The sequence below is a fragment of the Thalassophryne amazonica genome, chromosome 14 (genome assembly GCF_902500255.1).
Source record: "Thalassophryne amazonica chromosome 14, fThaAma1.1, whole genome shotgun sequence".
Taxonomy (NCBI): domain Eukaryota; kingdom Metazoa; phylum Chordata; class Actinopteri; order Batrachoidiformes; family Batrachoididae; genus Thalassophryne; species Thalassophryne amazonica.
The window spans coordinates 29,050,264-29,062,395 of NC_047116.1; the positions used below are offsets into that span (position 1 = coordinate 29,050,264).

Genomic DNA, 12,132 nt, shown 5'->3' on the forward strand with positions numbered 1-12,132 from the left:
ATGTCAGCATATATGTTAACTTCCACTAACTCAAAGCTAACATCCTATGGAGTTAAATTTGTCTCATTAATATCTGCAAATGCACAGAGGGTGATCTACAAATATTCCTTGATTTGCACAACTTCCACTCCTGTCAAAAGCTCATGTACATGCACACGCAAGGCCTCCTGCAGGCACATAACATAAATATTGTTTTTGATTGAGGGGATTTATTGAACATGTATAAATTGTATGCAAGACAATAAGATCTTAATAATTAATTAAACAAGTGCAAATTATAAAGAACACAATGCCCATACGGCCAAGGTTATTTTATCATTGCATTATATTTTTTTTATTATTCCTTTTTATACCTAGTACACGGCAACAGACATTTGTCCATGATCAATCAGGAATAAGATGATTCTAAAAACCTGATTACCGTATTTTCCAGACTGTAATTTGCATGTTTTTTTGTTTGTGTTTTTATTTGTTTGAGTGGAACTGCGACTTTTGTTTCACAATGACTTATTTAAAAAAAAAATAATAATAATAATAATAATCTATGTCCACAAGATGGTGCTGTCTACAGGTGACAAGCTGCTCCTATATACTGATCTGAATGGGATACTGTCTGATCCACACTCTGGAGAAGGTGGCGAGTAGTGCAGTATTAAGCTAAATGCCAACTGCCATAAAACAAGAATAAAATCTAAAGGATATACTGCATCTTAAGAAAACAAATGACATTAATAAATCATGCTCTCAATCTGAAAACCACAGTCGAATAGAAACAGAGAATAAGCTTTACATGCTCTTGAATGAAAAGGGAATGACCTTTACTACTCTGTGCTTGACTTGTTTGTACTTCATTGGACAGCTGAAGGATGAGGAGGCTAGGCTAGTGCAAGTCTTAACTATGTTTTAAAAATCTATAATCAATTTAAAAAGTTTATTTACATTTAGTGAGGTAAGCATGCACGTTTAGCTCCTTCACATTTTCATCCATTCAGTGGTGACGAGTTTATTCTTGAGGCCTTTGCCTCATTTCATAACATTAATTAGTCCATTAGGTTCTTCTCGTTAATGCAGCATTATAATTGAATACTGCAGTGATTAAAGTAATTTTTGCATGATTCAGTAGCATCACATTTCAAAAATAAATGTGACTTACAGACTGATGTGACTTAGTTTTTCCCTCTTCATAGCACATTATTTGGACAGATGGTAAAAGTACTCCAGTACAAAATGAGTCTGGAAAATACGGTACACACAAATTGATATCTCATACTTGAAAAGAATCTATGTATTTTTAGAGGTTAAAAATGGTCACATTTTATCTGCCTATTTAAATTTGTAAATGTTCCATGAGGCCTGGGCGATAAAATGATAGTCATATGTATCACAATACACAATCATTATCGATAAAACTTTGGTAGAACTTTGATAATTTGATAGAATTAGTTTCACTGAAATGCTTTAAATGATATGGCCAGGAAAAGAATACACAACCCCTCCCTCATTTGTAAACAGTCCATTATATCCAATGATAATGGTATGCGTTCAAATGACACGCATCCACCAATTACTTAACCGATCTGCCACTATGTGACATGAAGAGTATTGCCATGTCTGCTGTGCAAATGCAGTCCTTCCAAAATATATACATACACACACTCATCTTCAACCACTTAGTCCAATCAAGGGTCGCGGGGAGCTGGAGCCTATCTCAGCAGTCATAGAGCGCGAGGCAGGGTACACCCAGGACAGGACGCCAGCCTGTGTGTGTGTGTGTGTATTCTATTCTTTCACTATCAGTGTGCGAAATATTAAAGATTTGAACAGACTGTTTTCATGTATTATTGTCATTGACTGAAATTTTATCATGATAAATTCCTCAACTCCCTTGCCCAGCCCTGTGTTCCATATTTATTAGTTTTCATTATTTTTAAGCACTTTAACATCTGTACAGTACTGTAATCCCACCAAGGCCCAAAAGTAAAGATCTGACAGTGCTGGGAAAAAAAAACACGAAACAACATTTTTCATGCTAATGGCTTCAGGTCCAAGTGAGACCCAACAAATTTGAAAAAATTATGTCCCTTTCTGATTAGTCATTGCTTTAATTTATCCAAACAGATGTAACCTCTTGGTAGAGGTCGGCATTTTTAATGAAACATTACCCCATACCTGGATTGTTTGTGTGTTCTTGTGTTAGATGAATAGAAGTAGTTTTTGTAGTTTGAGTTGATGATATAGTTGTTGGTGGATGGGTTGTGGGTTGTTTACATACACTGTAGTTGTGTGTTTTTCTTTCTGAGGTTCACTGAGTGACTAAATGTCTAATTTTAAGTGCTGTGATGTGCTGTGTCTCTCTGTGTTTACCGTGCTGATGAATATTTAATAATTCCACTGCTTGACTGTAAACGAGCACCACTTTCACACCGACGACACCTGTCGTGCTTTTGTGTGCCTCTGCTACGACACATTTGCTGTTTGGTGATGTACTGCTTGAGTAAATGGGTTCCTTGTTTCCACTTGTTCCAGAGTGTTTCAGTCGTAGATGATTCTAACCCTGGCAGCCCCAGTTCAGACATCTCTGGGTTAGTCGCTGAACCCAATCTGTCTGGGCGCTCACACACTTTAATCTTCTCTTCCAGCGAGGTGAGTGCTCTCTTTGTCACACAGTTACAAAAGCTGTGTGGGGACGCCCCAATGCAGCTGAAAGAGGCCATTCGCACGCATGATCTTTGAGCCTCCCTCTTTCATAGCTGATTGAATCATGAATGGAAAGAGCAGAGAAGGAAGTGCATGTGTGTGGAAGCTTTTTGTCTTCAAGCCGGGCTCGTGGCTTAGCGTTTCTTCCACCAGCTGAGACGTTTGTGTTTCTGCCTCTCAGAACGCCTCCTGCATCGTCTGCTGTTCAGGCTTCGACAGAACCCAGTTTTTGCTCTGCTTCTATTTGGCTGTTTTAGTTATGACTGTTAGCATCTCTCCAGAATATATAAAGAATATTTTGATGGTGGTGTTGATATTTTGCCACCTCTTACATGCACTGTGCATGCTTATTTGTTTTCAGTATTTTGTACTGGAGTCAGTTTGACACTTTGCATCCCCCTATATTTTTCTACATCTGCACTTGAATATCCCACATTTTGTTTTTAAATTATTTTGCTCTGAGGCTGTACAACACATATCTGTAAAATATTCTAAACAACAGTCATCTGATTTGGAAGTCAGAAAAAGACGAAACACTATGGGTCAAAATTTGACCCATAGTGTCTTGTCTAGCATGAAAGTACTTTCTGTGTACAGTCAACATTGCTGTCCCACATGTTTTCCAATGTGGACCTGCTGCAGCCACAGCATTGGTGTTGGTGTATTCTGTTTCTTGATTGGCTGAGTGCACCTGATTTAATTAATTAGCAGTGGGTGCAGCAACCAGCATGTGAAAGCATGCAGAGAAGGTGGAATCCAGGAGCAGAGCTGGTGACCTCTGCTGGAGAACATCCATAGTGCATATTAATTTCTAAAAATCCAGACTAAGTGTAATGAGTACAAATAGTTGTTTTTATAGCTTCTGTTAACAGAAACAAACATGGTCATCTCTTCAGGAACTCTTAAATTCAACCACTGTTTCATGATCTTGCACATCAGTCATTATATAAATCATATCAACTCTGCAACACATTATAAAATGCTAAATATTATTTGTAAATCAACATTATTTTTTGTTTTAAGTGCAGTATTTATTTTTTGTACTCTCCTTAGACATTGGATGATGAACCAGTAGCCACCGGAAAAGAGTATCAGTGGCAGAACCGGCCCGTGTCTGAATGGACCAATCAGCAGGTCTGTCACTGGCTGATGGGCATGAATATGGACCAGTACACACCAGAATTTACAGCCAGGGGCGTGGATGGCCAGCAGCTTCTGCACCTGGACAGCGACAAACTCAAGGTGACAGAGCAGCACTTTGAACCTTTACCTTCAAAATCATGTACTCAGACTGACTGTTTGAGAGAGACTTTGTAGAGTTTTTATTTTTGGATCCACAAAAAAGTCTTCAAGTAGTTCAGGGTGTTGACATGTACTGCCACCATGTAGCCAGAGTTCTGCAGTTTTGGTTTTACATTTAACATTTGCATTGAAACCAGAAAATTTGATTTTCCAAAATAACTAAGTCACGCCAGAGTCATTTTAAGTCCTCTTATGCCACAGGTTTTATGGAAGTAAAGTGATTCAGCTCATTGATTTGTTGCATTAAATATCTATCAGGTTCCTGTCGACTACATGACAACACAACACCAAAGCAGTTGCCAGTGGTCACTCAGCAATAAAATTATTGGCAAAGCAAAGTCTGATTGAGTACATGAGGATTTTATATAACTGCAGAAGTCAATCTAAGAAATTATGTAGTTTTTCCACCTTAATTGAAATGGGGTTTTTTTTATTATGTTATTCTTAAATATTTGCTATTTAGCAGCTTTTTTTTTTTTTTTTGAGACCCAGTAATGCATCTAAAATATTTGTTCACCCCTCCCAACTATCGCGACATGTTGAATAGATCTTTTTTTTTACCAAAGATTCTTGTCTCAAAATTATTTTTAATTTTTCAATTTAATACTTTTCATGTACAACCCCAATTCCATTGTGTGAAATGTAAATAAAACAGAATACAATGATTTGCAAATCCTCTTCCACCTATATTCAGTTGAATACACCACAAAGACAAGATATTTCATGTTCAAACTGATAGACTTTTTTGTTTTTGTGCAAATATTTGCTCATTTTGAAATGGATGTTTGCAACACATTTCAAAAAAGCTGGGACAGGGGCAACAAAAGACTGGGAACACCTGTTTGGAACATTCCACAGGTGAACAGGTTAATTGGAAACAAGTGAGTGTCATGATTGGGTATAAAAGGAGCATCCCCAAATGGCTTAGCCATTCACAAGCAAAAATGGGGCTAAGATAACCACTTTGTGAACAACTGCGTGAAAAAAAAAAATAGTCCAACAGTTAAAGAACAATGTTTCTCAATGTTCAGTTGCAAGGAATTTAGGGACTCCATCATCTACAGTCGAATATAATCAGAAGATTCAGAGAATCTGCAGAACTTTCTACACGTAAGCGGCAAGGCAGAAAACCAACATTGAATGTCTGTGACCTTCAATCCCTCAGGCGGCACTGCATTAAAAACTAGCACCATTTTGTAAAGGGTCTTACCGCATGGGCTCAGGAACACTTCAGAAAACCATTGTCAGTAAACACAGTTCATCGCTACATCTACAAGTGCAAGTGAAAATTCTACCATGCAAAGTGAAAGCCATACAACAACAACATCCAGAAACACCGCTCCCTTCTCTGGGCCCAAGCTCATTTGAAATGGACAGATGCAAAGTGGAAAAGTGTGCTGTGGTCTGAGTCCACATTTCAAATTGTTTTTGGAAATCATGGACGTTATGTCCTCCGGACAAAAGAGGGGAAAAAAACCATCCAGATTGTAACCAGCGCAAAGTTCAAAAGCCAGCATCTGTGATGGTATGGGGATGTGTTAGTGCCCATGGCATGGGCAACTTACACATCTGTGATGGCACCATCAATGCTGAAAGGTACATCCAGGTTTTGGAATAACACATGCTGCCATCCAAGCAACATCTTTTTCAGGGATGTCCCTGCTTATTTCAGCAAGACAATGCCAAGTCACATTCTGCATGTGTTACAACAGCGTGGCTTCTTAGTAAAAGAGTGCGGGTACTAGACTGGTCTGCCTGCAGTCCAGACCTGTCGCCCATTGAAAATGTGTGGTGCATTATGAAGCGCAAAATTCGACAACGGAGACCCCGGACTGTTGAACAACTGAAGTTGTACATCATGCAAGAATGGGAAGAAATATTTCCACAAAAACAAATAGTTTATCCGTTTGAACATTAAATATCTTGTCTTTGTGATGTATTCAATTGAATATAGGTTTAAGAGGATTTGCAAATCATTGTATTCTGTTTTTATTTACGTTTTACACAACGTCCCAACTGCATTGGAATTGGGGTTGTAAAATCCACAGACTGTTGCTCTGATATTTATTTTGTGACACACAAATGTATCCACTCTAAAGACTTCCACATCTGCCTGCAGGCTCTTGGCGTGACCAGTCAAAGTGACCGTTCAACCATCAAGAAGAAGGTGAAGGACATGAGGAAGGCTCAGGAGAAACTGGAGAAGCAGAGAGAGAAGAAAGAGAAAGAGAGCCGACGCAGCGGACGACTGCCAGCCAGCATGGACTCTGTGTGCTGAACTCAACACCTTCACCACATCGAACCAAAAGAACCTTTTTCTCACACAATCAGTGCTATCATCACTGCTGTCATGTGGCGTGAACGCCAACAAGCACACATACTGCAACTGTAGTGCCAGTTGTGATTTTATGTTTGTATTATACAGCGCTTATTCCTCTCAAACCTGTTACATTTTAACATGCTTGGTTTCAGAGGTGGGAAACAAAAACATGAGTTTTTTGGTATGTGACCAAAAATTATTACTTTTTTTAAACCACTATAAAGCTCCAAGCTACTAAAAAAAAAAAAGAGAGAGAGAGAAAAGTCTGATTTCAGCTATAATGTTGATGATACACACTTACTGTGGAAGTCAAATGCATTTTTCTTCCTGGACATTTTATAGTTTTTGCTAGTATATCCTGCCATGTACAACACTTTGACATGTGTACAGTCAGATAAAAAGCACTATAAGCTTCAATGGGTGACAAGGTTTTAAATGTGTAAATGGGGTTTTATACATCTGCCTATTAACTGCATAACTTTTTAACCACATCAATCCTTTTTGTTACTTTATGTTTTTCTACTAAGTAGAATAGCGAGGATATTTTGCTGAATGATAAGCACCACACAGTCCATGTAGTGACGAGGCGAACGCTGAGTTTCCTGTTGCCATGGTGTTCCATGTAAATACACATAATGCAGGGCTGTTATACACATACATCACCGGGCTGCAGAAAGGACGACGTGCCGATGACGAGGACTCAGTGGAGACAGGAAATCGTGAATTTGAGGCCGACCGACGTGCCAAACCCAAGTGCTTCCTCTCAAATGGAATGCATATTTTGTATATTTCAGTGAAGACACGTTGGACTGCAAGAAAGTATGCAATCAGAGTGCTTTATTGGTACATACTGTAAAGCAGCGTCATTAAACTTATTTTCACTTTACATGACTGTGCATTCTGTTCCTGCTAACTCCAATTGTGTTGCAATAGTACCAGAAGGGGAATTCTGTGTGCTAATTCCCATTTTGTGCCCTTTCTGTTGTTGAACAGCAGAAATAGAAAAAAGAATAACAAAATTCTGAACACATTTTGGATCACAGTGAGCCTGCTGGTGATTTTTTTTTTTTTTTTTTTGAAAACCAACTGTGTCAAACAGCTATAGTTCCTCAAGTGTGCCAGCCTAGGCATATCTACGGGGATTGCTCATTTCAGAATCCAACTCTCTGATCAAGAGGAATGTTGAAACCAGTTATGTCTAATACCTGGTAGACTACAGTAGCTGTCATAAAAATGCAATGCATCACTAATCTGCCTTTGGGGCTGCACTCCAGATTTTCTTTTGGGTTTAGCTCCCTTAACTGAGCCCAGTATCAATGGTATACCAAGAGGAAATGGTGCCATTTGACCCATATCTGGAAACTTCTTTTGACTGGCTTAGATGAGTTGATGACCAAGTCTAAAAGGTCATATCTAGAGCCCTGTGTGGGACTAATTTCTTAACACTCCAGATGAAATTCGGACCATTATCATCTGCAACGTGTGTTACACTCCAGCCTGTTTCCGCAATGTGTATTTTCAGTCCTGTTTGCACCCGCATAGTAATAGACATGCATTGATTTTGTGCCTCCCCCTTGCTGAAGAAAACGTCATTTAGGCTGTTAATACAGAGATTCATGGGGTTTGTTTTCGTTTGACTGTTTCATGTGCCATATATGGGAATGCAGTAGTTGCGTCTGTGTACCTGCTCTGGTGCTCTTCCTGTCCACTGCGCCTATTAAAGATGTTCTATTTAAGCTCAACGTAGTGTGTGGACACCACATACTTTTACACAATTCTCTTTGTTGACTGAGTCATCCTTTCACTTCCAAACCCTAAGTATTTTTCTTTTAGCTGCCCACAGTGAAGGTCTAACTGCCTACTCCCGCAAGGTTTGCGGTGGCTATGTTGTTTCAAGTGCTTGCCAAATGTACTACCCAAGACTTGTGAGAACCTGTTTCAAATTTTTCAACCCATCAGATTGTATCTCATAAATGATCAATTTATAATATCAGTGCCACCATATTTTTCTGAGAGTTCAGTGTTGTAAAAACTCATGCTTCATGATGTCACTGACACCAAATGCTACATCTGCTAACAAGGAAAATGACTGCATTGATGCTGAAAGTCTGAATTTGTAACCTGCATAAATTAATTCAGTTGTGGTGAAGGTAAAGTGTCAAAACCTGTGAAGCCTCTAAAGTTGGTGATCATGAATGACTTCAGCTAGTAACTTCTCAGCATGCTGTAGACTGACCAACACAATGGACAATAGGAAAAGTCAAAGATCCTCATTGCAGAGCTGATGAAACAGATTGTAGATTTAAACAAACCAGACATGTCTTGGCACCATTTCTTAACACCTGCAGAGGTTAGTGGGTGGAAGAAGAAACTCACCCTCAGATGAGAGAAAATTGGTTTAGTTTGGGAACAATCCAGAAACCACCAAAGTAGAGGCCTGAACTGAGCTGGAACACCAGTGACACTAACTACAACAAGATCGACAGAGGCTGCTGCCCAACAGGACAGCAATCCCAAACACACCAAACCTGGCTGTAGAACAGATAACGCAGGCTAACGTTAAGCTTTAGGAATGGGCTTCCCAAAGTACTGACCTCAACCGTATCTGAGTACTTGGACTGTGCTTAAAGGGAATCCTGCCTTCACTCAACTTTATGATGCATACAAAATATTACTTTAAGCCAGCATTCAGTTTGGGCTCTTTTAACAGGTCAACTCTGATTTTGCTGCATATTTACACTTTAATACATTTATGAAATAATAGAAATGACCACTGTTTCATTAATCAGTACCTTTACACCATACTTTTAATAAATCACATAATTACATTCATCAATAATGTTCTAATACAACCATGAAAAGATTAAATGAAAAAAAAGGTAGGTATTTTACTGGGTAAATCAAACATCCAAAGCATCCAAAATACTACACTTTGTTTTCTTAAAGCTATTTCTCATTTGCTAGTAAAGTGGGTAAAACTATGTATATAATCTGTATCTAATACTTTTTACTTTAGCAATGTAGAATTCTAACATTATCCTGAATACAATACAATACACACACATCTGTAATGCCTATGACCTTTATTCACAGCGTTTCCAAACACTAGCTCTCTGACTCATAATCCCTTGACCTCTGAAATAACACAAGCCTTTTATCCTTTAAGGTGCCTGGTGACTTATGTATAAAGTTTTCCTTTGCAGATAATTCATTACTTCCAATATACAAAAAAATTAGCTACCCATTCTTTAACTGATGTTTGATAAAATGTTAAAATAATCAGACAATCAGTAACACAGAAGAGTTAAGATGTTTCAGCAAAAATAAACTAGCTGCACTTTTCATAAGTTGACATACGCCGGCTAAATCGTCAAGGCGTTACAGGCTTAAGATTTAAAGAATGCTTATAATCCAGCCTCAGGACACCATGGCCTACACAAATACAGTAGTGTTCAGAATAATAGTAGTGCTATGTGACTAAAAACATTAATCCAGGTTTTGAGCATATTTCTTATTGTTACATGGGAAACAAGGTATCAGTAGATTCAGTAGATTCTCGCAAATCCAACAAGACCAAGCATTCATGATATGCACGAAATTGGGCTATTAGTAAAAAAAAAGTAGAAAAGGGGGTGTTCACAATAATAGTAGTGTGGCATTCAGTCAGTGAGTTTATCAATTTTGTGGAACAAACAGGTGTGAATCAGGTGTCCCCTATTTAAGGATGACCAGCACCTGTTGAACATGCTTTTCTCTTTGAAAGCCTGAGGAAAATGGGACATTCAAGACATTGTTCAGAAGAACAGCGTAGTTTGATTAAAAAGTTGATTGGAGAGGGGAAAAATGATACGCAGGTGCAAAAAAGTATAGGCTGTTCATCTACAATGATCTTCAATGCTTTAAAATGGACAAAAAAAACCAGACGCGTGGAAGAAAACGGAAAACAACCATCAAAATGGATAGAAGAGTAACCAGAATGGCAAAGGCTCACCCATTGATCAGCTCCAGGATGATCAGTCTGGAGTTACCTGTAAGTGCTGTGACAGTTAGAAGACACCTGTGTGAAGTTAATTTATTTGCAAGAATCCCCCGCAAAGTCCCTCTGTTAAATAAAAGACGTGTATAAGAGGTTACAATTTGCTAAAGAACACATCAACTGGCCTAAAGAGAAATGGAGGAATATTTTGTGGACTGATGAGAGTAAAATTGTTCTTTTTGGGTCCAAGGGCCGCAGACAGTTTGTGAGATGACCCCCAAACTCTGAATTCAAGCCACAGTTCACAGTGAAGACAGTGAAGCATGGTGGTGCAAGCATCATGATATGGGCATGTTTCTCCTACTATGGTGTTGGGCCTATATATCACATACCAGGTATCATGGATCAGTTTGGATATGTCAAAATACTTGAAGAGGTCATGTTGCCTTATGCTGAAGAGGACATGCCCTTGAAATGGGTGTTTCAACAAGACAATGACCCCAAGCACACTAGTAAACGAGCAAAATCTTGGTTCCAAACCAACAAAATTAATGCCTCGCAGATGTGAAGAAATCATGAAAAACTGTGGTTATACAACTAAATACTAGTTTAGTGATTCACAGAATTGCTAAAAAAGCAGTTTGAACATAACAGTTTTGAGTTTGTAGCGTCAACAGCAGATGCTACTATTATTGTGAACACCCCCTTTTCTACTTTTTTTTTTTTTTTTTTTTTTTTTTTACTAATACCCCAATTTCATAGCCTTAAGAGTGTGCATATCATGAATGCTTGGTCTTGTTGGATTTGTGAGAATCTACTGGTACCTTGTTTCCCTTGTAACAATAAGAAATATACTCAAAACCTGGATTAATCTTTTTAGTCACATAGCACTACTATTATTCTGAACACTACTGTATGTGTGATTTTTCATCCCAGAGTGGAAACTATACCCATGTAGGGGTCAATCAAGGATTTCACAAGATTCAACATAAAACTATAAATACTCCAGTCACTTTTGTCTGATCATAAGCATTCCAAAAAGGTACTGTTCTGAAAAACAACAAACATGGTAACAAAGGTCAATTTCAGTTTGCATAAGGATTAAAAATTAAAGGTGCTCCAATTTTAATAAAAAGTTACATTAAAGAAAAAAAGAGTTTTCACCATCTGTTATGCTTAGTTAGAACATTACGTTGTAACACACATCATAGAGTCCAATGGACGTCAACACTGTTTGCTTGTTTTGAAGACCAGGACAATATAGTCAAAACTTTTTTATCGTGTTAACCAGTAATTTTAACTCAACTTTTACCAAAACTGAAGCAAATTTATTTTGACCCCTGTACAAACTGAAACCTGCTTTAGTATCCATTTTATCCATTATCCATTACTGTCTATAGACAGTATAAACAGCAGCTTTTTGGAATCCTTACAAACAGACTTTTAAAAGTGACTGGAGTACTTTTATATTTTGACCTCTGTGTAATGATTCATTGAGCTCTATCTGGGTATAGCCACCACAAAGGTTATGATGCAAGTTTGACTCCATGGTACCTCTTGGGCTAGATAAGATTGTAAGTGCTGTTTAGTCCCTTGACCTTAGGTGGTACTGATTAGGTCAAAATAGCCTGCTGGCTCATGGACTAACAAGTAAGAAAAGGCTAAGAAAGAGTTGATGCAAATTAAGTTTCTCATCACACCAGCATCAAACACCAGCTACTAAAAAAAAATCTAAATCACCAAAATTATAGTTACAAGAGGTCTTTACAATGTAATGGCAGTTGAAATATTTGTAAGGTGAACCAACATCTCTAGGTTCCTCACAACAAAACTTCCA

At 38.2% G+C, this 12,132-nt stretch overlaps 1 protein-coding gene and 1 long non-coding RNA gene across 5 annotated transcripts in view; both read left to right on the forward strand.

Annotated features, from left to right (window-relative positions):
• Window positions 1-7,207, forward strand: part of ppp1r9ala (protein phosphatase 1 regulatory subunit 9A-like A) — a 74,300-nt gene extending 67,093 nt beyond the window's left edge. For 2 of the 4 annotated variants that reach the window (XM_034187064.1, XM_034187066.1), the window contains 3 exons: window positions 2,527-2,643; window positions 3,751-3,939; window positions 6,119-7,207. In XM_034187064.1, the coding sequence (XP_034042955.1) occupies window positions 2,527-2,643; window positions 3,751-3,939; window positions 6,119-6,277 (465 nt within the window). In that variant the 3' untranslated portion in view covers window positions 6,278-7,207. The remainder of the gene's footprint in view (window positions 1-2,526; window positions 2,644-3,750; window positions 3,940-6,118) is intronic. The other 2 variants (XM_034187065.1, XM_034187067.1) reach the window with 2 other exon arrangements.
• Window positions 7,208-11,110: 3,903 nt separating this feature from the next.
• On the forward strand, window positions 11,111-12,017 carry LOC117524654. Its single transcript, XR_004564820.1, has 2 exons — window positions 11,111-11,912; window positions 11,947-12,017. It is a non-coding gene; the product is annotated as an uncharacterized LOC117524654 (long non-coding RNA).
• The last annotated feature ends 115 nt before the right edge of the window (window positions 12,018-12,132 follow it).